At 52.6% G+C, this 25,134-nt stretch overlaps 9 protein-coding genes across 9 annotated transcripts; 7 read left to right on the top strand and 2 right to left on the bottom strand.

The window, feature by feature from the left end:
* The first annotated feature begins 542 nt into the window (after positions 1–542).
* On the top strand, positions 543–1,678 carry NECHADRAFT_71007 (uncharacterized protein). Its single transcript, XM_003048858.1, has 3 exons — positions 543–562; positions 615–795; positions 843–1,678. Exons 1-3 carry the CDS (start codon positions 548–550, stop codon positions 1,559–1,561), a joined length of 915 nt encoding a protein of 304 aa, XP_003048904.1. The 5' UTR covers positions 543–547; the 3' UTR covers positions 1,562–1,678.
* Positions 1,679–2,741: 1,063 nt separating this feature from the next.
* On the top strand, positions 2,742–3,451 carry NECHADRAFT_47094 (uncharacterized protein; the record flags this gene model as incomplete). The annotated part of the gene is made up of 2 exons (XM_003048857.1): positions 2,742–3,187; positions 3,238–3,451. 2 exons carry the CDS (start codon positions 2,742–2,744, stop codon positions 3,449–3,451), a joined length of 660 nt encoding a protein of 219 aa, XP_003048903.1.
* A 616-nt stretch (positions 3,452–4,067) lies between these two features.
* On the top strand, positions 4,068–5,526 carry NECHADRAFT_62738 (uncharacterized protein). The gene is made up of 3 exons (XM_003048856.1): positions 4,068–4,211; positions 4,288–4,754; positions 4,805–5,526. Exons 1-3 carry the CDS (start codon positions 4,158–4,160, stop codon positions 5,364–5,366), a joined length of 1,083 nt encoding a protein of 360 aa, XP_003048902.1. The 5' UTR covers positions 4,068–4,157; the 3' UTR covers positions 5,367–5,526.
* Positions 5,527–6,655: 1,129 nt separating this feature from the next.
* Positions 6,656–8,613, top strand: NECHADRAFT_62736 (uncharacterized protein). Its single transcript, XM_003048855.1, has 2 exons — positions 6,656–7,640; positions 7,690–8,613. The coding sequence occupies exons 1-2, from the start codon at positions 6,740–6,742 to the stop codon at positions 8,136–8,138; spliced, it is 1,350 nt and encodes a 449-aa protein (XP_003048901.1). The 5' UTR covers positions 6,656–6,739; the 3' UTR covers positions 8,139–8,613.
* Positions 8,614–8,777: 164 nt separating this feature from the next.
* NECHADRAFT_47224 (uncharacterized protein) lies at positions 8,778–10,041 on the bottom strand (the record flags this gene model as incomplete). The annotated part of the gene is made up of 4 exons (XM_003048674.1): positions 8,778–9,119; positions 9,168–9,571; positions 9,705–9,919; positions 9,998–10,041. 4 exons carry the CDS (start codon positions 10,039–10,041, stop codon positions 8,778–8,780), a joined length of 1,005 nt encoding a protein of 334 aa, XP_003048720.1.
* A 660-nt stretch (positions 10,042–10,701) lies between these two features.
* NECHADRAFT_47143 (uncharacterized protein) lies at positions 10,702–11,109 on the bottom strand (the record flags this gene model as incomplete). The annotated part of the gene is made up of 1 exon (XM_003048673.1): positions 10,702–11,109. The coding sequence occupies one exon, from the start codon at positions 11,107–11,109 to the stop codon at positions 10,702–10,704; it is 408 nt and encodes a 135-aa protein (XP_003048719.1).
* A 1,799-nt stretch (positions 11,110–12,908) lies between these two features.
* NECHADRAFT_46784 (uncharacterized protein) lies at positions 12,909–14,782 on the top strand (the record flags this gene model as incomplete). The annotated part of the gene is made up of 4 exons (XM_003048854.1): positions 12,909–13,564; positions 13,626–13,814; positions 13,987–14,138; positions 14,184–14,782. 4 exons carry the CDS (start codon positions 12,909–12,911, stop codon positions 14,780–14,782), a joined length of 1,596 nt encoding a protein of 531 aa, XP_003048900.1.
* A 367-nt stretch (positions 14,783–15,149) lies between these two features.
* Positions 15,150–18,115, top strand: NECHADRAFT_47081 (uncharacterized protein; the record flags this gene model as incomplete). Its single annotated transcript, XM_003048853.1, has 8 exons — positions 15,150–15,404; positions 15,452–15,528; positions 15,583–15,634; positions 15,683–15,953; positions 16,009–16,513; positions 16,603–16,924; positions 16,961–17,021; positions 17,448–18,115. The coding sequence occupies 8 exons, from the start codon at positions 15,150–15,152 to the stop codon at positions 18,113–18,115; spliced, it is 2,211 nt and encodes a 736-aa protein (XP_003048899.1).
* Positions 18,116–19,552: 1,437 nt separating this feature from the next.
* NECHADRAFT_101260 (uncharacterized protein) lies at positions 19,553–25,125 on the top strand (the record flags this gene model as incomplete). Its single annotated transcript, XM_003048852.1, has 4 exons — positions 19,553–19,639; positions 19,690–20,061; positions 20,098–24,351; positions 24,398–25,125. 4 exons carry the CDS (start codon positions 19,553–19,555, stop codon positions 24,755–24,757), a joined length of 5,073 nt encoding a protein of 1,690 aa, XP_003048898.1. The 3' UTR covers positions 24,758–25,125.
* Positions 25,126–25,134: the final 9 nt, after the last annotated feature.

The following is a 25,134-nucleotide window of genomic DNA, read 5'->3' as shown; positions in this document are numbered from 1 at the left end:
ATCTACTAGGTGAAATAACCCATTATGCAACCACAATGATTGATTCACAGCTTGTCTTGGTGCCTATGCCACGAATAATTGACCTAACGGTTTTATTAGATAACCAACGTGGCAAAGTCTTCAAATCGGGAAGTACCTATGTTAATGTGGCGTTTGTTCGAGGATACGTAGGTAGGTAGCAATCCAATGTGACTATGTTTATTAGAGGTTGTCAAGGTTGCAATTAACTATCGTTGCTACACTTTGGGCATATTTCTATTCTATGTGACAACTATTGAGTGCTACCTAATCTTCAAGTTTCTGAAATTCCCTGATTTCTAAATTGGCTTGCTATCATAGATAGGTGACCCGAGAATTGTATCTCCATTGGATGGGTTGGATGTGAACGTGGAAAATGCAGGGTAGCTCCGGAAGCCATCCGCACGTGGGACCCAATGATCCATGACATCACCAACTCGAAGCAAGTACTCGACTCGTTGCATCTTGGGGCCGGAAATCTGGAAGAAATTCATGATGCTCTATTTCATAAAATTTCACCTGGAAAACGATGGAGATATATGCGGTAAGTTACTACCTATGCTCAATGGATATAGCTCTCTAATATCCATATCAAGGCTGGCGCTATTGCAGCATTCACGGTTGACCTGTTGGTCTATCCTCTCGACACCATCAAGACTCGATACCAGAGCCAAGACTACATCAAAACATATGCTTCCAGTTCGGCCAAGAAGGCACCCGTTTGGCGGGGTCTTTATCAAGGCATTGGAAGTGTAGTCCTTGCTACGCTCCCAGCAGGTCAGTATTCACAAATATTGGCGAGACAGGGTTGCTCATGTTCCCAGCTGGACTATTCTTCTCGACATATGAGAATGCGAAACAAGTCATTGGCAAATCAACATCGCTACCACAACCTCTAGTACACTCATCCGCTTCGGCAATTGCAGAGATGGCATCCTGTCTAGTCCTCGCCCCTGCAGAAGTCATCAAGCAAAACGCCCAGATGCTACGGGGCGAGACTTCAAGCAAGGGGTCGTCAACATCTTTACAGGCGTTCCGTCAGCTCGCCGGGACCGGGGCATCACGGCGTCTCTTTACAGGCTACACGGCCCTCGTCGCGCGCAACCTTCCATTCACGGCACTTCAGTTCCCCATTTTTGAGCATATGCGCGCACGGGTCTGGGAATCCCGCGGTGACGACGCCCCGGAGCCCACCCTGGTCGAGACGGGGCTTGTGACGGGGTTAAGCGCGGGAGGCGCGGGATCAGTAGCAGCGTTTCTGACGACGCCGAGCGATGTTGTCAAGACGAGGATGATGCTGAGCGCCGGGAGTGAAGGGAATGAAGTCGCGGCCAAGATGGCGGGCAAGAGGGCCAAAAAGGGGGCGTGGACGGTGACGCAGGAGGTGTACCGGGAGAGGGGAGTGCGGGGATTCTTCCGGGGTGCGGCTCTGCGATCGGGGTGGACGATGCTGGGGAGTGGGTTATATCTGGGGACGTACGAGATGGCCAAGGTGTGGTTGAAGAGGAGGAAGTCTGAGGAGGAGGAAGTCGAGGAGCCGTGAGAGATGAGATGATGATTGAGACAGGATCAATTGCATGATATTAGACCATCCAGTCAGCAATAGATGAGAAGCTGCAGAGGCTTGAATGAAAACAGACATGACGGCATGTTCTGGTATATTGCTGACAATGAGGTCAACGAAGATCTTCTCAGTATGTCGACATTCTCGTGGCTTTTGACGTCTTGCTTGAAACAGAGTGTGCGACAGTCCGAAAGAAGCTCCCTAGTCTCCCCGTCACCGCCTGTAGCGTTACACTCGTATCGCCCGGAGCCCAACGCATGTATATATACGCCCTACCCCAGACAAGACACACCTTGATGATTTTGTTATATCCAGCATCCATGTTGTTTCTGTCTGCGGGTTTGTGTGTGAGCTGTCGCCATTTTAGCGTCTGGCGCACATGTCAGTGCCGCATCCTGGCCTGCGCTAGTCTTGCATCTTCTGCCCCTGGCATCCAAGTTCCAACACCTGTAGAAACCTTTTTTCACTTCCGACTCGGCGTCGTCTTGCTGCCGAGACCGGGGAAGTGTTATCATTGCTTCTAGCGGTGAAGCCGTAGATTGTCGAATTTTTACCCCGGCTCGTTGCATTACGGTACGACGTATCATCATGATCTCGCTGTCTCGCGTCATTGGTACAAAGCGAGATCCCGGAGCCGCATCTCAAGTCCCCCAAGACAGACTTTTCCCAAGCCATTGAGGAAATTCAAGGCGGCTAGGAGAACCCCTTTGGTTCTGGGACCCATTTTGGAAAACCCTTACATGTTGGAGATAGAAGCCCAACTGACTCAGGGCTGCAAATTCCGCCGGGCTCGGCCGGAGGCTTGTCTGTCAGTGATTCCGACACGCCCGACCACCCGCACTAACAAGTAGTTGCCGAGAGAAGACCCTTTCCTTTGACACTCTTCACCGACCCACACGTGCTGGTTTCTCGTTTTCCCCAGATGGTGTCATTTAGCACGTTATTCCAGGCTCGATGGCCTAAGAGGCCGTAGGAAGGGGCTTGGTGTGACAATAAAAGGCCAATTGCTCGCTGTTGGGGTGGTGGTCCTCGTAGCTGTTCCCATCTTCATCCCTCAATTGCCCCCGGACTGTATATCTCCCTGCTGAGACTGTACTGCTTAGTTGGAACTCGCAAGGTCATCCAGCATAATCATCTTCCAAGTCGTTGTTCAGCCACAATGGCGTCCGTTGACATCCAGACGGCTCCCGGAGCGGAACTCGGCGTGTTCCAAAAGACCGGCACACATGTGGACGTGAGAGAGATCAGCCCGGAACTCGCTCTTAATAGTCGATATTTGATCCAATCCCCATACACCGAGCAGGAACATCTACTTGACCTGGACACCTTGAACCACGAGAATGTGTTCCTTGCCCGTGCCTTGAGCCAGTTCCGAGTCCTTCGCGATGACTATGCAACGGCGCCTTATGTCGACTCTTTCAACTGGCCCGAGGTGCTCGAAGAGGTGAAGCGTCTGGCTGTCGAGTCAGGAAAGGGGTTCAAGGAAACCTCTTTCTACATCGTCGCTTTCCGGTCCCGCATCAAGAAAACCACCGAGTATGCTGATCTCGGCCGACTCGACAAGGCGGCTCACGCTGAGGCTGTGGCAAGTGGTGGGTTCCTCAAGTAAGCCGAATCTTTCGTGTTCATGGTAGTTCCTTGCTAACAGTGACCAGATACTGGTTCGGAGAGCCAGACTCTGAGTTGGCCAACCTGGCGACTTGCATCTGGAGGACAAGAGAAGATGCCAAGAAGGGTGGCACCGGACCGGCTCACCGAAAAGCGGCGGGAGCTACTCGTTCCATGTACGCATTCTGGAGGATTGATCAGCACCGACTCATTATTCGGGATAATGTCGAGTCATGGGAGATTATTCCATGGGAGGAGTGATATCCTGGCGCGATAACGGGCGTTACAGCGGGCGCTGGAAGCGACATAGAATGAGGGCGTGTTCTGGTGCTCATATTAAAATTAGAGGAGGTCTGATATCCGGGGTTAAGGAGCTTTGGTTTAGCATGAGAGGGTGAGCATGATACACAAGGGACGGGATGGGTCGGAAAAGGTCACAAGGCGTTTGTTGGAAATCGATATATATTCGGCATGGGAATGAGCTATGATAGACGGTTTAGAAAAGATAAAATGTGCTTTTGGATTTGATAAACTAGGTAGTAATAGCTGATGCTTGAATGTTGAGAGGAAGGGCTAGGTTCCGAGTGAGGTTGACGATTAGCGAGGTGGGGACTATGCAGGAAGTACACGGCTTTGCCATGGAAAAGAAGAACCATGAGTTGTCCTTCAAATAGAGAAAATAAGATGCTGGCTTAGAAAGTGAGTAAATCTTGATGCCTGATGAACTGTAGTTGATGGCAGGTGATGCAGTTGTTAAGCTCGTGAAGTGCACCGCGGGATATATAATCTGCCGCACTTCACCGCCCTCATCCCACAACGCCCACAAATCGGTATGCGAAAAGTTTCGATATTCCCACATTCAGCGCCCCGAGGCCTTCAACACCACCCGCCCACTCACGATCGTAGCGCCGAACCTCTATCCATCACTCGCGGCCCCGTGAATATCTCTTCCTGAATTTCTGCCAAAATGGGTGACGCTCCCAAAGATGCGCCTTTCCAGGCCGTCCAGGTCGAGGCTCTGGTGAGTTGAGATGCCCCACCTCGAGGCCCCCTCTAGGAGTTGCGAGGAGGCAGAGCTGACCTGTGTCGCTGTGTAGGTCATCATGAAGATTGCCAAGCACTGCTCCTCGGCCTTTCCTTCTGTCGCCACCGGCTCGATCGTGGGTATGGACCGTGATGAGCTTCTGGAGATCACCAACACGTTCCCTTTCCCGACCGTCGACCCCGCTACCACCGATGGCCACCAGAACGACGCCTCGGCACTCGCCGCTGCCGCTCCCCGACAGAAGGCCAACATCGCCTACCAGAACGAGATGATCCGACACCTTAAGGAGGTCAACGTGGATGCGAACAACGTCGGCTGGTACACGAGCGCGACCATGGGCAACTTTGTCAACTTGAGCTTCATCGAGAACCAGTTCCACTACCAGAAGGACAACGAGCACACCGTCGCCCTCGTCTACGACGCCAGCAAGAGCTCCCAGGGCAACCTGACCCTTCGGGCGTTCCGCCTCACCCCTGCGTTCATGACCGCGTACAAGGAGAACAAGTTCACCACCGAGAAGTAAGGCGACGTCGGAGCATACTTAGGGAACAGGTGCTAACTGAAAATAGCCTGCAAAAGACCAAGCTCACCTTCAAGGACATCATCGCCGAGGTCCCTATCAACGTCCACAACTCGCACCTCCTCACCACCTTCCTCCACCAGATTCCCTCCGCTCCCGTCAGCGGCGATATTCAGCAGCCTTCGTCGCTCGCCGACCTTGAGCGGGACGGTGTCAAGCCCCCGCTGTACCCCTCCATCGATTCCCTCGACCTTGCGATCGACCCTTTCCTCGAGAAGACCTGCGATCTCCTGCTCGAGAGCATTGAGTCGCACTACACCGACCTCAACAACTTCCAGTTCTATCAGCGACAGCTCGGCCGTGAGCAGGCCAAGATCACACAATGGCAGACCAAGCGCAAGGCTGAGAACGCCCAGCGAGCCGCGGCCAAGCAGACTCTCCTGCCCGAGGATGAGTGGCAGCGGCTGTTCAAGCTTCCCCAGGAGCCCAGCCGGCTGGAGGGTATGCTGAACGCGAAGCAGGTGGAGCAGTACAGCAAGCAGGTGGACGGCTTCACGGCCAACGTCAGCGCCAAGATGTTTGCGGTGAGGGAGAACCTGTTGCCGAAATAGACAGAGGACGGGGGCTCGAAGGGGTTCACGGTGTCTCGAGGGAATTTCAGGGATACGAGACGCTCAGTGACGGTTTGCATTGGCGGCGTTCCGGGCAATGTGGAATATAATTGAGTGCTGGTCTAGATTTACAGCGTTGAGAAAGAGAGGAGCACTTGATAAGCACATGATGGACAGACCTGATGTTGCTGGTGATACCGAGATGTGGTGGGGAGGATACCTGGTTCTGGCCTCTTGTTGATGACCGACAGAGGTTCATGAGTGATGCCCAAGAAACAAGCTTGAAATGCTTGAAGGCAGATCAACTAAAAAGTACGAATATTGGATAACCAAGATAATGCTTGTCTGGATTTATGTGTCTTGCGGCAACTTGAAGGGAGCATCTTGCTTGTAGCTTGTCGTTTGTTGTCAACATTGTCTCTGGCAAACCTACAACGGCATGCATGATGGTCAAGCTGCTTGTTGTCTCTCTTGTGTGGCCATTCAGCTTGTGCCATGCTGGACAGGCACAACGTAACATCAGGAAAGGCGGTCGGTTTGAGATGATCAGCACCTAGCTCAACAGGAAAGGTCGATTGGCCCCCCAGCCTCCAACGGCGGCCGGGGATTGACGGTTGCTGTGGGAGGCGGTTCTCGGCTTCCGAGCGGGGAATTCGAGTTTGAAGGGAACATCAGGGTCCCCGAGCAGAGAGCTCTCTAGTTAGCTGAGTGAGACGCGGCAATATCGAGAGGTAGCAACCGAGTTTCAGAGAAGGTGATCCAGTCAATGAACGAGAAAACTCAACGTGGTTCCCGGTTCGCTAGATCAGAGTGTTTTGCACCGTAATGGATCCGTATTCGTACAATGGATGGCTCCATCATGTGAGGGAGCTGTCGCTGATGAAAAAGATCCTCTTTTTTTTTTTTTCTGACGCCGGCTTCTCGCAGCTCCACTCCCCGGCCGGTGCCCGCCCCTCAGGTCCCCTCGTCAGCAGTCCAAAGGTACCGCTGGAGGGGCGTTTCCAGGCGAACCATCCGCCCGTCCACAAGTACCGATGGACAGCGGCGACTTTTTTGGTTGCATGCCCGTGGTGATTGCCCCGCCTCTTGGTGGGAGGTGGTTTGTTGGTCTCTTCTCAATGGCAAAGAAATTTCTGCCCCTCATTTTGCCGTTTTCACCGCCCGCCCACCAACCCCTCCCCCTCTCCCCCTCCAATCGAGCAGGAGGTCAAGTCTGAAAAGCCCCGCTCCCATCTTATCTTCTCTCCTCGTCCTCAACCTCTTGACCTCTACATATTCCTCCTCTTCCCTTTTCTTCTTCCCTTTTTCTTTCTTCCTCCTCTTCTATTCTCTTTCTTTCCCTCTCATACTCCTCCTCCACCAATTCATCCACAATGTCTGCCCCCGCTCACAAGTTCAAGGTCGCTGACCTCTCCCTGGCCGCCTTTGGCCGCAAGGAGATTGAGCTCGCTGAGAACGAGATGCCCGGTCTCATGCAGACCCGAGCCAAGTACGCTGCCGACCAGCCTCTCGCCGGTGCCCGCATTGCTGGCTGCCTCCACATGACCATCCAGACCGCCGTCCTCATCGAGACCCTGACTGCTCTTGGTGCCGAGGTCACCTGGACCAGCTGCAACATCTTCAGCACCCAGGACCACGCCGCTGCTGCCATTGCCGCCGCCGGTGTCCCCGTCTTCGCCTGGAAGGGTGAGACCGAGGAGGAGTACAACTGGTGCCTCGAGCAGCAGCTCCTTGCCTTCAAGGATGACAAGAAGCTTAACCTCATCCTCGATGACGGTGGTGACCTGACCACCCTCGTCCACAACAAGTACCCTGAGATGCTCAAGGACTGCTACGGTGTCTCTGAGGAGACCACCACCGGTGTCCACCACCTCTACCGTATGCTTAAGGAGAGCAAGCTCCTCGTCCCCGCCATCAACGTCAACGACTCCGTCACCAAGTCCAAGTTCGACAACCTCTACGGCTGCCGTGAGTCCCTTGTCGACGGTATCAAGCGTGCCACCGATGTCATGATTGCTGGCAAGGTCGCCGTTGTTGCTGGTTTCGGTGATGTCGGCAAGGGCTGCGCCATGGCCCTCCACGGCATGGGTGCCCGCGTCCTCGTCACTGAGATTGACCCTATCAACGCCCTCCAGGCCGCCATGGCCGGCTACCAGGTCACCACCATGGAGAAGGCTGCCAAGATTGGTCAGATCTTCGTCACCACCACTGGCTGCCGTGACATTCTCACTGGTGTTCACTTCGAGGCCATGCCCAACGACGCCATCGTCTGCAGTAAGTTTCCTGATAACTTCTCTTTAGCTCATCATCTAACATCTCCCAGACATTGGCCACTTCGATATCGAGATTGACGTTGCCTGGCTCAAGGCTAACGCCTCCTCCGTCCAGAACATCAAGCCCCAGGTTGACCGCTTCCTCATGCCCAACGGCCGCCACATCATCCTCCTCGCTGAGGGCCGTCTGGTCAACCTTGGCTGTGCCACCGGCCACTCCTCCTTCGTCATGTCCTGCTCTTTCACCAACCAGGTCCTTGCCCAGATCATGCTGTTCAAGGCCAGCGACAAGGCTTGGGGTGAGAAGTACGTTGAGTTTGCCAAGACTGGCAAGCTCGACGTCGGCGTCTACGTCCTCCCCAAGATCCTCGACGAGGAGGTTGCCCGTCTCCACCTGGACCACTGCCAGGCTGAGCTCAGCACCCTCACACAGGTCCAGGCTGACTACCTCGGCCTGACCCGTGAGGGCCCCTTCAAGGCCGACATCTACCGCTACTAAGCGGATGTAATCATACCCAAGGATCCTTCAACTGGACTCCTATGTGTAACGAACTTTCCCTCTTCTATCGACACGACAACTGGCAAAATTCTAGTTTCAACAGCATGAACTTGCATGGCATATGGGCTGGGAGAGTTACAAGGACATCTGCGGTTTTTTGATTTTTTCCCTCTTCTCTTCTTTGTTTCTGCTTATTCGGGATGCTTCTCTTTCCATCGTGAAGAGGAGATTTCTTCGCAGGGTGCAGGGAGGGGCAAAAAATCTTGCTTTTTCAACAAAATGGCGTTGGCTTTTTTGCTAATCATATGATTCCCCCCTTCGAGATATAAAAAACGGATGATGAATGGATGAAAGGATCTTCATGATCCACGACGAGACCTCCCCATAGAGATGGAAGGAGATGATGACTCGAGATAGGGCCCGTCAACCGTGGCCAGGACAGAGTAGAACTTCAAAAGAAATTCTTCTCAACAAACTTTGATAACTGCTTCTCTGATGTGATGACTTGAACCTTGTCGGGGAGATGATGGTGTTGAGGCTATTGTCTCTTGGTAAACTTGTATTCGTAAACTTGTGTTTTTTCTATTGCTACCATGTCTAGAAGTCACTCCATCCCAGTGTATTTGAACAATTCCAACTTTACTGCAAGTTCTTTTGCTCAGTGACAATACTCTTGAGCTTCCCCTCTGTAATTGCCAGCCGGACATTATCAATGGCCCATTCCTCCATGGCCTTTTCTGTCTCGACGGTATAGGTGCCCATGTGCGGAACCAGCAGCACATTCTCATTCGTCAGCAACCCAGGGTGAATCTCAGGTTCCTTTTCAAACACATCCAATCCCACGCTGGCGACCTGGCCGGATGCGAGGGCATCTACAAGTGCTGCTTCATCCATGACTGCGCCGCGAGCTGTGTTGATGATGACGATGCCAGGCTTCATTATTTCGAATTGGGCCTTTGCAATTGTGTGTCGAGTGCTAGGCTAAACGTGTGTAAGATTAGAGAGTGATGTTGTGGTGTTGTGACTTACATTGAGGGGCAAGTTCAGACTCAGGACATCACTCTCCTTCAGCAGCGTTTCAAAGTCGACATACTCGGCGCCCTCCTCTAGCTCAGGAGAGAGCTGCTGACGGTTATGATATCGAATAGTCATACCAAAGGCACGAGCCTTGCGGGCAACATTACGACCAATGCCACCCATGCCTAAGATACCAAGCACCTTGCCCTCAGGGTCGTGGCCTAGCGGGGGAGGAGGGCTTCCACGCCACTTTCCAGCGCGGAGGGATAGGACTGAACTGGAGAGGTTTCGGAGAGCTCCTATAAGTAGCCAGATGGTAATATCTGCTGTGGCATCGTCTACTGCTGTGGGTGTGTTGGAGACGCGGATGTCGTGGGCTGTGCAGGCGGCGACGTCGATTTGGTCATAACCAGCGCCTGAGAAGTTAGTGATAGAACTCGAGTTTGTATGAATCCTGAAAGAGGGAATAGGGCAAGTTTAATAGGAGTATGCAAGATATAAAATTGAAGGGCGTATATGCGAATCATGCCTGAGAACAAGGAGCCTCACCATTATGGCAGATAAACTTGAGCGTATCAGGAAGAGCATCAAGCAGCTCTTCGTTAACAAGACCAGTAGTGCTCACAGACGTAAAGTTTCGATAAACAGCAACAACTCCATCAAAGACTCCAGACTTGGACTCTTCTAAAAAGGCAGCTCGGTCAGTCGACTTGGGCTTGATGATGTCCGCGATGGAGGCTAGTGAATCCCAGGCTTCATAGGCGCTGGAGGAGTTAGCAGTGACTTCCTTTTTGAGTAATCATAGGGGCTTAGATGAGTGCTGGAACTTCTGGGGTACTTACTGCTCGATACCGCCTAGTAGGAGAACCTTGGGCTTGGCTGCCATTGTGAGGTGAGGATTAGGCTGGGGAAGCTATCGTGGGGGCTCAAGGTGGGAAACGGGTTTAGCAGAACAGAGATTGATCGAGTATGTGTCGTCTCTTAGGCTTCACAGTTTGTATCTTGGTAACTCTCTATGTATAGAGAATGATAGAAAAGGTCGGGATCCGAATCAAGATGAGATGCAATGTGACCTTATCTACCCTACCGCCCGGGAGCTGTCGATATGGCGGGGTGGACGTGGGGGCGGGGGTGGGGTTTGACAGATCGTCAGAAGGCGCGGTGAGACGAGGGAGCTGAAGCTGAACTATTGATGCCTGATGGGAAGGTTTTGAAGGAATTGGGTTATTGTTTCCTACCTAACCCGCGGAAGTAGAACAAGTTCCGGACTTGCCAACTCCGGGATGACTGACCGGCTTAGACGGAGACGCTATTGTATCGGGACCCCACGGGTTCGGCCTGATTTACCGACGGTGTAACCGGGCATATGTTCATTCTTGTGATATACCCATTGTAAGCTAAGAACAAGCTCCCATAACCGGAACGTCCATGGCTACATGCTATTTTGTTTTCAAACTCATGACTCTAGAAAATCTATGCCGTATAGGTGACGGGCTGACACTTAATATCCCGTCCACACCATGACTCTTACCCCTGACGCCGCTCTTTACATGAGCAATCTCCAAGCACCCAGCAACAGAGCCGCGAAACCAGTGCAAACACCCATCAACCACTGCAGGGTCTGAAACTTGACCTGCTCCAGCTTCTCCCTCAGGGCGGCAACCTCCTGCTCAATCTTTGTCTCAGTCTCCTTGATCTTGAGCTCCTGGCCGACGGCCTCCTCGCGGATGCGGCCCTTTTCCAGGTTAAGGTCGAGGCGCACGCTGGCCTGGGTGCGGCTGATCTCGTCGCGGAGGCGGCTGCTGAGCTTGGCGATGTCGTTTGTCACGCGCTCGTGCGCCGTGCGCGTCGTGTTGGACTCGGTGCTGTCGGCCGAGAGGAGCTCGGAGCGCAGCTTGGCAAAGTCGACTTTCTGGGTGTAGGTTGCTTTGGCGGCGTCTTCGCGGAGGACCATTGTACGGGTGAGATTCTGGATGCTGCAGATTAGGTTAGCAAGATGTAGACTGGGCATGATGTGGGATCGAGTGTACCTCTCCTCTATAACGTCATTCAAGACCTTCATCATGGCCACTGACTGCTCCTCGGTGAACCCCTCGCTCTGTAACCGCTTGACAAACTTGAGTGTGTCAAAGTGATGATCTCGCTGTCGTACGGCTGTCGCATGGAACGCTCTCTTAAGGATCGGGCTCTCGGCGCGGCGAGCGCAGCATCGAGGGGTAGCAGAAGCAGTCTGGAAGGAGGCAAAGGAGCGTCGCTGGTGGCTCGAAACCAAGGGCCGTACAACTTGCGACGGAGGACCCCAGCTGAGGCGTGGGAGGAGGAATCGAGGGAGCATTTCTGCTGCGGCGACGGTTGGAGCAGCCATGGTTGGTCGTCCGCGGTGAAGGTGGAAAGTTAAAGATTGTCTTTGGCTTGTGACGTGAATGGAGTTGAATTGAGTTGGCGATTGAAACGAGCGGGAAACACCGGCTTTCATTGGTGCCAGGTGCTAACGGTTTATAGCCAATGGGAGGCCGTTTGAGCCATGTGTTTGCCCAATAAGGGAAGACGAAGATTGGTTTGCATCTTGCAATTGAAGTCACAAAGTTAAGTCTGAGAGTATTTCATACACATGTATGATACATTAAACAGTGAATTGGGTTCTTGTGCGATGGTATATAGAGCGTTATCTATCAATTCCTCCTTCTGCTGATGTTCCTGATACGAATGTCACGGTGGATATAGCAGGGTTCCAGCTCACTGTGGGCTCCCTCTCAATCACACTCCACGTGTCGCGAGCGCCATTCAATCCACCCAGGACCACGCTTTGGATCGGGATTCAGGTTCTCGATAGTCCAGCCTCTGCTAGTAAGTTTCAGGAATAGATCAAGCCAACTTCTAGGCTAAGACGGCAAATTATCCGACAAAGGGATGTCCTCACTTGACCTTCAACATCAACGCTCGTGTTGGTCGTATGATACGCGCAAGCTTCAATGGCGAGCGACCCCTAATCTCACTCACTCTCGGACTGATAGACTTTCCGATCACAAAAGCATCACCCTAGCCATTGTTTTTATGAGCATGATTGTAAAAATGATACCTTGTTGCTGGCGCTCAGTTGGAAATCTTTCTGCCTGGTTGACCCATGACACGGAGTTGGCTTTAAAAGCTGTCCGACAACCCAAACAACCATCCATTCCATCATCCACCACATCCAGGTCCAACGACCACTTAAAACTCCTTGTTTATGCAATCCTTCTCGCAGTCTGTGCCCAATCTAGATCTAGCAACCAACACGCGTGTCGGGTGCGGGACAATTGCTCGCATTCGCTTGGAGATAATCGCTCCCCCGGAGTTAACTGAAATCCGAAATCCGACAAATACCAGAACATCCCCCAGCTCCCAGCGCAACAAACAACTTGATCGATCGGCTTTCATCACACCCCCCAAGCATTCCCAACTCCGAACCTCTTTTTTTTTTGCCAGACGAAAGCTAGGAGATGCATGCGCGGACTTTACCAGCACTCGTCCTATCCCGTCCCCAGAAAAAGACAGAAACAAGCATTGTGAAATCCCGTTGAGCCCTATCGTGCGACCGGACTTGGCGTCCGTCTATCCCAAACCATGGCACCACCTGATGTGGCCGCTTCTGGCACTCCAGCTGGGTACGGCCGAGCCTGTACAGCCTGTCAGCGGGCCAAGTGCAAGTGTATCCTGAGACCTGGAGGTCAAAACTGCGAACGGTGCTTTCGTCTAGGCAAGTCTTGCCAACCAATGGCAACTTCACGGAGAAGAGTTGCCAAAAAGACGACATCTTCGAGAACGGCACAGCTAGAGGAGAAGCTCGATGATCTTGTCTCCATCTTACGTGCAACTCAGTCTGCCAATGGTGTCCATCCACAAACTCCCCCTACTACTACTCCTGGCTCTACCACGACACATCCTCCTCCCCACAACTCTTATTGTCCCTCGTCTGTACTTCACACCCCCAGTCGTTTAGACTCGCTAGCGACTGCTGCCACTTCATCCTCGGACAACTTTTCGAGCATGCCCCATGCTTTCGGGACTGCTAGCTCAATAGAAACCCCGATGGAGTCGGCACCGCTTCCCAGCGATGACAGCTATCTGCTTCCGGAACCGACGCCGGCAGAGGCAGAAATCTATCTAGACAAGTTTCGATCTTGGCTACCGAGATTTCCCTTTATGGTCTTGCCTAAAGATCAGACAGCTGAGAATCTCCGCAAGGAGAAGCCCTTTCTGTGGCTATGTATCATGAACATCACCACCACATCCTATCCTCAACAAGTAAAGATGAAGGAGCGTGTTCGTCAAGAGGCCGCTCAGAGGGTCATCGTTGACCATGAGAGGAGCATGGATGTTCTTCTGGGAATTGTTTGTTACATTGCTTGGCAAGTTGAACTACTAGCTCCGTCTTTCAGGATGAGCTCTAACACGAAGCAGGGCCACGCTAGTCTCTGGACCTGGCGCAAGACCCTTCATCATCACATTCTGTCAGTTGGCGGTTACGTTGGTTTATGACCTCAGCTTGATGAAGGCCCCGATTGAGGAGCAATACTTTACAATCTGCTTCAAAATGTGGGGAGGCCGGCCTCCTCCACCCCGGCTCCGAACTCCGGAAGAGCGGAGGACCGTCGTGTCACTCTGGTTTCTGACCTCAGTGTAAGTCTCATGCTTTCTTTAACTCTCAGTCAGTTGCTGACTTGGCCAGGATATCTTCCTTTGTGGGCAAGATGGACACCCTCCGCTGGAGTCCGCATATGGAGGACTGCCTCATCAACCTAGAGAGGGAAAAGGAGCATCCTTCTGACGAGGTGCTGGTCGCCTTTATCAGATACCAACTCGTTGCCGACGAAGCACAGAAGCTTTTAGTTCGCGATGTCATGGGCGAGTCGAGCCAGGCGCCGACATATGTCTTTAGAAGGGGCCTCCTTAATAGGTTGCAGGAGATCCGTGATGGACTGTCTCCAAGCCCAACTCCGCACAGTACGTGATATCTACAATCTTTTTGTGAGGTGCGCTAACAAAAAGAAGGAGTTCTGGAGGCCCATTCGTTGGCGACCGAGGTGCTGGTCAACTCGGTTGGACTCTTCATGCAGACCATTCCCATGAACCAACGCATTGAAAGTATGTACTCATGCCTCAAAGCAATCAGAGGATGGTATGATGTCTTCTTTGGCATGCCACCCGAAGACCTACCAGGTGCTCCTTTTGCTCTCTATATACAGCTCTCGCAGATCCAAGTTGCCCTATACAGGCTCACAACCTCTGAGGATCCTGCCTGGGACAAGGATCTCGTGCGAAATACGGCCGACTTGCTTGTGCTACTCGACCAGGTCATCGAATTGTTCACCCGATTGGATACCGTATACCCTTTCAGGGCAATGATGGATGAGGATTCGCTGTTCACCAAGGGAGCCATGATCATTCGCAACATCCGTTCTTCATGGGAACCTATTTTATCGCGACATCTGGGAAACACTCCATCATCCTCGAGTCAAGTAGTCCCCAGTCGAGCAAGAATGACACCAAATCCGGCCCAGACCTTTATGAATCTTCCAGACCCGAATCTTCTCGACTTCGGGGACATAACATGGATGTCGGATGTCTTTGGGCCGTGGGAGATGTGAGGACATGTCAGCAAATGGGGATCGGGATTTTAAAAGAGCACCGAACCCGGGGAGGGATGTTTCAAAGGGGGGTGTTATTTGGCCGCAATACCACCTACGGGTCGGGACCGGGGTTCAAACGGAATCTTCAACTCCGCTCCGCTCTCCACCCCCGGCGTCAACACCACCATGTGTACCCCGATGCCCGGATCAGGAGGCTTTCCGCGCAGCCCTACGCAAAATCCCGGTAATGATCTCGGAGATAATTTATCTGCCTGAAATGGCGAACCATTCAAATATGTCGGGTTCCCGGCTTGTCTCCAAGGTCCGCCACCTCTTGTCACTTCACTTAAACCTCGATACTTGAGTCAAGTCATTGCATGTTGAGATGACCACGACAATCACCGAAAAGTTGCAGGACGAACCTCGTGGCAGTATTGCCGGTCATGAGAAGAATGACTGTCAATCCGATGCCCCTACGCTACATGAGCCGGAGCAAGATGGTGTTGACAAGACACCTGGAGATGATACGCCAAAAGATGAAGAACAGGAGTGGGTTGGTGGATGGAAGCTCGCGAGTCTGATGATTTCCATTACTCTTGCTGCTTTCCTGATGCTCTTGGATATGTCTATCATTGTCACTGTAAGTGTGTTGTGATGCATTGTATACGTGACCTAACCCGAATCCAGGCAATCCCTCAAATCACGTCTGATTTCCACTCGCTACAAGACATTGGATGGTATGGTAGTTCATACAATCTTGCAAGGTACGCATTTTTTATTCTTCTTGTGGATTATACAACTTGTCTGACATGCGACAGTGCTGCTCTACAACCCCTTTCTGGTAAACTATACACATACTTCAAGACAAGAGTAAGCAAGCCACCATCCATCAACTCGTGCGATACTTACAGTCTTTAGTGGCTCTTCCTGGGTTTCCTGTTTCTCTTCGAGCTAGGCTGTCTTATTTGCGGCGTCGCTCAAAACTCCATCACGTTGATCATGGGTCGAACCATTGCCGGCATTGGCAGCTCGGGAATCCAAAACGGAGCGCTCACCATGATTGCGTTCTCGGTCCCTCTGCACAAACGCCCTGCTTTGGTTGGTATACTCATGGCTGGTGCTCAACTTGGCTTGGTTATTGGACCTTTGCTCGGTGGAGCGTTTACTGAGTACGCAACTTGGCGATGGTGTAAGTGTCCCCTGTCCAGAGTATTGGATAGAAAATATTCTGACTTGTTATCCAGGCTTCTACATCAACCTTCCTATCGGCGCCGTCTGCACTGCCCTCATCTTGGTCGTCCATGTCCCCGATCGTCGAGTCCGAACCACCGATACCGCCCGCCAGATCATCACCTCCAAGCTCGATCTCACCGGCTTCGTCCTCTTCGCCCCTTTTACCGTCATGTTCCTGCTCGCCCTCCAGTGGGGAGGTATCGACTACGCCTGGGACTCTGCCACCATAATTGGACTGTTTTGCGGTGGTGGTGCTCTCTTCGCCATCTTCATGTATTGGGAGTACCGTGTTGGCAATGGCGCCATGATCCCTATCCCCGTCATTCGAACAAGGCAGGTCTGGACTGCGTGTCTGACACAGCTGTTTCTCTTCTCTACCATTCTTGTGGCTTCTTACTACATTCCCATATACTTCCAATCCATCAAGGAGGCTACACCATTCGAGAGTGGTGTCGATATGCTTCCCAGTATCCTTAGCCAGCTGGCGGCTGCTATCTCGAGTGGTTTTCTTGGTGAGTTGCCTCCCTCCTTTCCCGATAACATAATGTAACTAACACATTATTAGCTCAAAAAGTGGGATACTATCTGCCCTTTGCTACCGTCAGTGCAGTACTCTCCGCTGTCGCCAATGGACTGTTCAGCACCATGGGCCCCCATACTCGAACCGTCACTTGGGCCGGTTACCAGATCCTGGCTGGTTTCGGTCGCGGGCTGGGCATGCAGATGTCCATCATCGCAGTGCAAGCCCACACGAGCCCCGAGATGACCTCAGTCGCGACCGCCGTGCTCGTCTTTTCGCAAACTTTCGGTGGCGCCATCTTTGTCTCTATCGCCAACGTCATCTTCAACAACAAGCTCCACGATGAGCTCGTCTCACGACTTCCAAACCTCGACGTGGATAAGATCATTGATGCGGGTGCCTCTGGTGTTCGACAGGTTGTGTCGACAAAAGATCTCCCCGAGGCTTTGATGTCTTACTCCAAGGCTGTGAACGCAACCTTTTACCTCGCTGTGGCAGCGTCTTGTGTCATGTTCTTTAGTTCGTTTGGTATTGGATGGAAGGATATTCGAAAGAAGGCTCCTGCCAAGACGGGAGATGCTTAGATTTTTGGCAATTTTTCTTGTATCATTTGGATATTCATCGCGAGCACAGGCTGCTTCTCGCAATACCTATTTAAACACCAACAAATGGCGTTGACTTGGAGGTGGATTGACAATCCCAACTTTAGAACAAACTACAAATACTTTAGATAATCTCATAGGATTTAAATTAATAATGCGGGACATTAATCCTCATACTTTTGTTCTTTTGTGGCCTCATTTCGTGATATTTAACTCTGGTTTATGTCAAAGCGCGTCAGGAGATTCTGTCGGTACAGGGTAGGTAACCCTCAAACAAAGCTTCATTGATGCACATGTTTGCGAACCACTCACACATCTTCATCCCAAGTCAACATCACGCAAACATCATATTCTTCCATCTCATCTACCCGGCTATTTGGATATTTTTCTCGTTCACCGCTAGAAGTTGCTACCATGAACCGACCAAACAGACCTCGCAACCGCCAACCTCGCCCACCCCGGCAAAACCAGAACCAGAACAGGCAGGGTCAGAACAATCAGCGAGGGTCATCATCTCGGGCGCCAGCAACACCACAGCAAGCAGCCGGCACAGTCCCAACTGTCCAGCAAGTTGTCCCCGGCGCATCCGTATTCATCATTTTGAAAGAGGACCAACCGACAGGCGAAGAGACACAAGGCATAGTACAGGACATCCTCACGAGAGGCAATCACCCACGGGGCATAAAAGTACGTCTGCGCGACGGCCAAGTGGGCAGAGTGCAGCGGATGGGCAATAATTCAGCCGCAGCAGAAGATACTGGAGCAAAGGCAACGCCGTCTTCAAGGTTCACGATGCGGTATACCGATGTGCGGAGGGATGACGAGTTTGCGTCGGAGCCGCCGCCGAGAAGCTTGGCGGATTTCATGCCAGACTTGGATGAGAGGCTAGGGACTGCGCCCAGTGGTGTCGAGGCTGTCAAGTGTCCGTTTTGTGAGGACTTTGAGGGGGATGAGACAGCTGTTACGGTTCATATCGACCGTGAACATTTGTCATGAGTTGGGGCCTTTACGATCTGTTGCAATTTGGATGAATTGCGCTTATTTAAGAGCTGTGTTGACTGGATGTGGAATCGGCTTTGAGTATCTGTCAGACCTTGCTATGAAATCAAGCAGTTGTTTCGAGGGCTTTAGGCGAATGTGGCTGAGACAGACAGCTGTGTTTCAGCAGGACGACTCGGCAGTTCATTGTTTTTGTCAACTGAGGCTTGTGAAAGAGCGTCGTTGTCGCGTGCAGCTCTTCGATGGGGAAAAGTGGCTGGTTGATGAAGCATGGATGAGCCACATGGAGCTTTGTTGGACAAACATCTACTTTTGATGAATCATGTTGATTGCGTTACTTGCTCCTTCGACAGTGAACGAAGAAATTCAGCTGACCAATTGGATCCAGCTCTTAACGGTGAATCTCCTGGTCTCCATGTATGGACGGATTTCCCCTCTTGGAGATTGGTGACGGGCTGTTCAATAGTTTCCAGCTTCTTAAAGTGCAGCCTGGAGCTTCTCAGGAGCTGCACTTTATGCATGTGGATGACGTCGCGTGTTAATCAGCACAATGATTCACTGTAAACCATGTGTTCTGTACTCTAAAGATTCTGTGAATATGGACCTCTCGGGGTTAATGATAGTGATTAAGCAAGTCCAATTGCTTCAATAATCATGCATTTCGCTGTTCTCTTGGCCTCAACTCTTGTCGTCGCCCACGTCACTGCCTATTTTAAGCCTCCCCCTTTTCGCCAACATCTCAAGACCAAGGTCAATCTCGCCCGGAGCGGAACATTGTGGCTTCCCGTGGAAATCATTGGCTCATCTCCTGAAATAAGCTGTCAGCAGCTGACGGCCAGTGGAGGCCAGGTTGCCAGGCACGAGCACCCAAACTGCCCTAGCGGAGGTACGTACCTTGTGGGTCCCCTTTCACTGTGAGCCTGCAGCCCAAGGACCCAAGGCTAGCAGCACCTGCCCTGGACGGTCCGTCGCCTTTGAACCTGCCCCCGGCCGAGAAGAACAGGTAACGTAACCCAAAAAGTGACGGACCTCCTGCTTTGCTTGCTTGCTTCTCTCCTTTCCTACCAAACAAACCCTCCATCTCCATCTCTCCTCCTCCCCGCCACGACGACGACGACATCGCCTGCATCATCACCGGCAGCTGACGGATAATCGCGAATCTCACGTCGTCTCTCTTTCTTTTCTTATCGATCCTTTTCGCGCCTGCGCCCTTTGCTTTCCTCGATCGCCTCGTGCATCCATCCGCTCCGCCCGTGCCACGCGGCGCATGGAAGCTTCTACATCGACCTTTTAAGGACGCTCCCACGCAATCGCTGGCAGTCGATCCGAGATCGACTCCAACTCATCGTCGACACTTTCCTTTGTCCCAGTCGAGCTTAGGAGTATCGATTTGACGACGGTCCCTTTTACCTGATAATAAGCCATACCGGCATCATGGCGCCCCTTCCCATCAAGTTCCAGGAGGTTGTCCAGCTCGCCAACGTGGGCGTGGACACCCAGAGCATCGGCTTCAACTCCTGCGTACGTTTCTGCATCGGCGCCTAATCGACCATGAGCTAACCACGAGCTAGACACTCGAGTCCGACTCGTACGTTTGCGTGCGAGAAAAGAAGAGCGAGGCCGCCCAACCCGAAGTTGTTATTGTCGAGCTCAAGAATGGTAACAACGTTACTCGTCGGCCGATCAAGGCCGACAGTGCCATCATGCACTGGAACCGACAAGTCATTGCCCTCAAGGCTCAGTCTAGGACACTCCAGATCTTTGATCTCGAGCAGAAGAAGAAGCTCAAGTCGTGTACCATGAACGAGGATGTTCAGTTCTGGAAGTGGATCAGCGAGAACGAGCTTGGTCTCGTCACAACGTCCAGCGTCTATCACTGGAACGTCTATGACGCTGGCCAGGACGCTCCCGTCAAGGTCTTTGAGCGTAATGCCAACCTCAACGTGAGCTGCCTTCTGCTACTCTGACGTGTTATCCAGGTTCTGACCGTGACATTACAGGGCTGCCAAATCATCAACTACCGAGTCAACAGCGACGGCAAGTGGATGGTCGTCGTTGGTATTTCATCCCAGCAAGGCCGCGTGGTCGGTGCCATGCAACTCTACTCTAAGGACCGAGGAATCAGCCAGGCCATCGAGGGTCACGCTGCTGCCTTTGGCACCCTGCGATTGGAGGGTGCTCCTCAAGATACCAAGCTTTTCAGTTTTGCTGTTCGAACAGCAACTGGCGCCAAGCTGCACATCGTCGAGGTCGATCACGCCGAGTCGAACCCCGTCTTCCAGAAGAAGGCTGTCGACATGTTCTTCCCCCCGGAAGCCACCAGCGATTTCCCCGTCGCCCTTCAGATTTCCCAGAAGTACGGTGTCGTCTACATGGTCACCAAGTACGGCTTTATCCACCTTTACGACCTTGAGACTGCTTCATGCATCTTCATGAACCGAATCTCGAGCGAGACCATCTTCACAACATGCACCGACAACGACTCATCGGGCATCGTCGGTATCAACCGAAAGGGTCAAGTCCTCTTCGTTACCATCGACGACACGAACGTCATCCCTTACCTCCTCCAGAACCCTGCCAACACCGAGATGGCCATCAAGATGGCTTCAAGAGCTGGTCTTCCTGGCGCCGATAACCTCTATGCTCGCCAGTTCGAGCAGCTCTTCAACTCTGGCAACTACTTGGAGGCTGCCAAGATTGCTGCCAACTCGCCCCGAGGCTTCCTGCGAACCGCCGAGACGATAGAGAAGTTCAAGCGTCTGCCTGCTCAGCCTGGTCAGATGGCCTACACCCTTCAATACTTTGGAATGCTTCTCGACAAGGGTGCCCTGAACAGACATGAGACTATTGAGCTGGCACAGCCTGTTCTCCAGCAGAACCGCAAGCACCTGCTCGAGAAGTGGCTGAAGGAGGGCAAGCTGGACTGCTCTGAGCAGCTCGGTGATATGGTTCGCCCCTACGATGTTGGCATGGCCCTCACCATTTACCTGAAGGCCGATGTTCCCCAGAAGGTTGTTGCTGGTTTCGCTGAGACTGGCCAATTCGACAAGATTCTCCCTTACTCGGCTCAGACTGGCTACCAGCCTGATTACATCCAGCTCCTTCAGCACATCACCCGCGTCAACCCCGAGAAGGGTGCCGAGTTCGCCAGCGCTTTGGCCAACAGCGAGCAAGGTCCCTTGGTCGACTTTGAGCGTGTGTGTGACATCTTCCAGGGTCAGGGTCTGATCCAGCAAGCCACTGCCTTCCTGCTTGATGCTCTCAAGGAGAACAAGCCTGAGCATGCTCGCCTCCAGACTCGCCTTCTGGAGATGAACCTCATGCATGCTCCTCAGGTTGCTGAGGCCATCCTGGGCAACGAGATGTTCACCCATTTCGACAAGTCCCGCATTGCCCAGCTCTGCGAGCAGGCCAACCTCCCCCAGAAGGCTCTCGAGCTCTACGAGGATCCCGAGTCTATCAAGCGGGTCATTGTCAACATTCCTGGTTCTCCCAACTTTAACCCAGAATGGCTGACCACCTTTTTTGGCAAGCTCTCTGTTGAGCAATCTCTGGACTGCCTGGACGCCATGATGAAGAGCAACATCCGCCAGAACCTGCAGTCTGTTGTGACCATCGCAACTAAGTATTCCGATCTTCTCGGGGCCGTTCGTCTGATCGACCTCTTTGAGAAGTACAAGACCGCTGAGGGTCTCTTCTACTACCTTGGTAGCGTCGTGAATCTGTCAGAAGACCCCGATGTGCACTTCAAGTACATCGAGGCTGCCACTAAGATGGGCCAGTTCAACGAGGTCGAGCGGTTGTGTCGCGATAGCAACGTGTACAACCCTGAGAAGGTGAAGAACTTCCTCAAGGAGGCCAAGCTCCCCGAGCAGCTTCCTCTCATCATTGTCTGTGACCGCTTCAACTTCGTCCATGACCTGATTCTGTACCTCTATCAGAACCAACAGTTCCAGGCCATTGAGTCGTATGTTCAGCGTGTCAACCCTGGTCGAACTCCCGAGGTTATTGGCGGTTTGTTGGATGTCGACTGTGACGAGAACATTATCAAGCAGCTGTTGACTACGGTTAATGCCCAGTCAATCAGCATTGATCAGTTGGTTTCCGAGGTCGAGACACGAAACCGACTCAAGCTTCTGTTGCCCTTCCTTGAGGCTACCCTCCAGGCTGGCAACACGCAGCAGGCCGTGTTCAACGCTCTTGCCAAGATCTACATCGACTCCAACAACAACCCCGAAAAGTTCCTCAAGGAGAACGACCAGTACGATACCCTCACTGTTGGAAAGTACTGCGAGAAGCGAGACCCCAACCTGGCCTACATTGCCTACTCTAAGGGCCAGAATGATCTGGAGCTCGTCAACATCACCAACGAGAACTCCATGTATAGGGCTCAGGCTCGATACCTGCTTGAGCGTTCTGACAACCAGCTTTGGGGCTTTGTGCTGAGCGAGAACAACATCCACCGCCGTTCCGTCGTCGACCAGGTCACTGCCACGGCTGTTCCCGAGGCCAACGACCCTGCCAAGGTGTCCGTGGCTGTGTCTGCCTTCCTTGAGAACGATCTTCCCCTTGAGCTTATTGAGCTTCTCGAGAAGATTGTTCTGGAGCCCTCACCTTTCAGTGACAATGAGAACCTTCAGAACCTGCTTCTGTTCACTGCTGCTAAGGCTGATAAGGCTCGTGTGATGGACTACATCCACAAGCTCGACAACTATAATGCCGACGATATTGCCGCCTCGTGCATTGAGGTTGGTCTCTTCGAGGAGGCTTTTGAGATCTACAAGAAGGCCGACAACAAGTCTGCTGCCGTCGATGTCCTAATTGACAACGTCGTCAGCATTGACCGTGCCCAGGCTTATGGTGAGGAGGTTGACCTGCCCGAGGTTTGGAGCAAGGTTGCCAAGGCCCAGCTTGATGGTCTTCGAGTCGCCGACGGTATCGAGTCTTACATCAAGGCTGAGGACCCCAGGAACTACCTTGAGGTCATTGAGATTGCCACTCACGCTGGCAAGAACGAGGAGCTCGTCAAGTATCTCCGCATGACTCGCAAGACTCTCCGTGAGCCTGCCATCGACACAGCTCTTGCTTTCTGCTATGCCCGCCTTGACCAGCTCAGCGAGCTCGAGGACTTCCTCCGAGGCACCAACGTCGCGAACATCGAGGAGTCTGGAGACAAGGCTTATGAGGAGGGTCTCTACGAGGCATCCAAGATCTTCTACACTAGCATTTCCAACTGGGCCAAGCTGGCCACAACCCTGGTCCATCTCAGCGACTACCAGGCTGCTGTTGAGTGCGCCCGCAAGGCCAACAACATCAAGGTGTGGAAGCAGGTGCACGAGGCTTGTGTGGAGAAGAAGGAGTTCCGATTGGCTCAGATCTGCGGTCTCAACCTGATTGTCGACGCTGAGCAGCTCCAGACTCTGGTTAAGGAGTACGAGCGCAACGGCTACTTCGATGAGCTCATTAGCCTTCTCGAGCAGGGCCTTGGCCTTGAGCGTGCTCACATGGGCATGTTCACCGAGCTGGGTATTGCTCTCTCCAAGTACCACCCCGACCGCCTCATGGAGCACATCAAGATCTTCTGGTCTCGTATGAACATGCCAAAGATGATCAAGGCCTGTGAGGAGGCAAACCTCTGGCCTGAGCTGGTCTTCTGTTACTACCATTACGACGAGTTTGACAACGCCGCTCTTGCTGTCATTGAGCGACCCGAGAACTCTTGGGACCACCAGCAGTTCAAGGAGATCGTCGTCAAGGTTGCCAACCTGGAGATCTACTACCGCGCTATCAAGTTTTACGTGGAGCAGCACCCCTCTCTGCTCACCGATCTCCTGGCCACCCTCACTCCTCGCATCGATGTCAACCGTGTTGTCAAGATCTTCCAGAAGAACGATGACCTTCCTCTCATTAAGCCTTTCCTACTCAACGTGCAGACACAAAACAAGCGTGTGGTGAACGAGGCTGTCAACGACCTTCTCATCGAGGAGGAGGATTACAAGACTCTTCGCGACTCTGTCCAGAACTACGACAACTACGATGCCACTGAGCTGGCCAACCGTCTGGAGAAGCACGACCTGATCTTCTTCCGCCAGATTGCTGCCAGCATCTATCGCAAGAACAAGCGCTGGGAGAAGTCGATTGCTCTGTCCAAGCAGGACAAGCTGTACAAGGATGCCATCGAGACTGCTGCTTTGTCCGCCAAGATCGATATTGTCAGCGACCTCGTTCAATACGTAAGTTTCTCACTCAACTTTTTGAGATGCACACTAACAAGCTTAGTTTGTCGACATTGGCCACCGCGAATGCTACACTGGCATGCTCTACGCCTGCAATGAGCTCATCCGACCTGACCTCGTCCTTGAGCTCTCATGGCGCCACGGCCTCATGGACTTCTCCATGCCTTACATGATCAACCTTCTCTGTCAACAGACCAAGGAGCTTGCCACTCTCAAGGCTGACAACGAGGCCCGCAAGACCAAGGAGAAGGAGCAGGAGAAGACGGAAGACAACACCCCCATCCTGGGCGCTTCTCGACTCATGATCACTGCTGGCCCTACCGGCATGGGCTCCAGCCCCTCGCCTGCGCCTTACGGTCAAGCCAACGGCTTCGCACCGCAGCCCACCGGCTACGGCTACTAGACGCAGGTACCGGTGTGGCCTTGGCTTCCCACCTACAACATGCCAGTTTTTGCGCCTCTTGGTGGTCAAGGCCATCAGCGAAAGGCCTCGCAAGTATCACAATACCAGGGCTTGCGCGACCCTAGGGGATTCAGATAATAGTTCGGACTCGCGATCCTGTAATCATAGTTGGCCTCTACTGCGAGACGCGAGTGAGGCGTTAGGAGGAGAATTTGAGCGCATGGGACTCAAGGATCTGCGGTAGACTTGAGGATGTTTTGTTGGCATTAACTAAATCTTGCAGTCGGGGACACATATCCGGACTGCTGTATGTTGTATGATAGTACATTGATTTTTCCTAGTTTGCTATTTGACTGTACCTTATCCAATTCCGTGAC

This window comes from Fusarium vanettenii (genome assembly GCF_000151355.1).
Source record: "Fusarium vanettenii 77-13-4 chromosome 8 genomic scaffold NECHAsca_10_chr8_2_0, whole genome shotgun sequence".
NCBI classification, from domain to species: Eukaryota; Fungi; Ascomycota; class Sordariomycetes; order Hypocreales; family Nectriaceae; genus Fusarium; species Fusarium vanettenii.
This window is presented reverse-complemented; position numbering and strand designations above follow the sequence as displayed.

Bases quoted from the DNA above. Each gene is read 5' to 3' on its own strand.
- NECHADRAFT_62736 (XM_003048855.1), top strand. From the start codon at position 6,740: ATGTCTGCCCCCGCTCACAAGTTCAAGGTCGCTGACCTCTCCCTGGCC. The intron at 7,641-7,689 runs GTAAGTTTCCTG...AACATCTCCCAG, and splicing joins CAACGACGCCATCGTCTGCA to ACATTGGCCACTTCGATATC.
- NECHADRAFT_62738 (XM_003048856.1), top strand. From the start codon at position 4,158: ATGGGTGACGCTCCCAAAGATGCGCCTTTCCAGGCCGTCCAGGTCGAG. The intron at 4,212-4,287 runs GTGAGTTGAGAT...GTCGCTGTGTAG, and splicing joins CCGTCCAGGTCGAGGCTCTG to GTCATCATGAAGATTGCCAA. The intron at 4,755-4,804 runs GTAAGGCGACGT...AACTGAAAATAG, and splicing joins AACAAGTTCACCACCGAGAA to CCTGCAAAAGACCAAGCTCA.
- NECHADRAFT_71007 (XM_003048858.1), top strand. The intron at 796-842 runs GTCAGTATTCAC...TCATGTTCCCAG, and splicing joins CCTTGCTACGCTCCCAGCAG to CTGGACTATTCTTCTCGACA.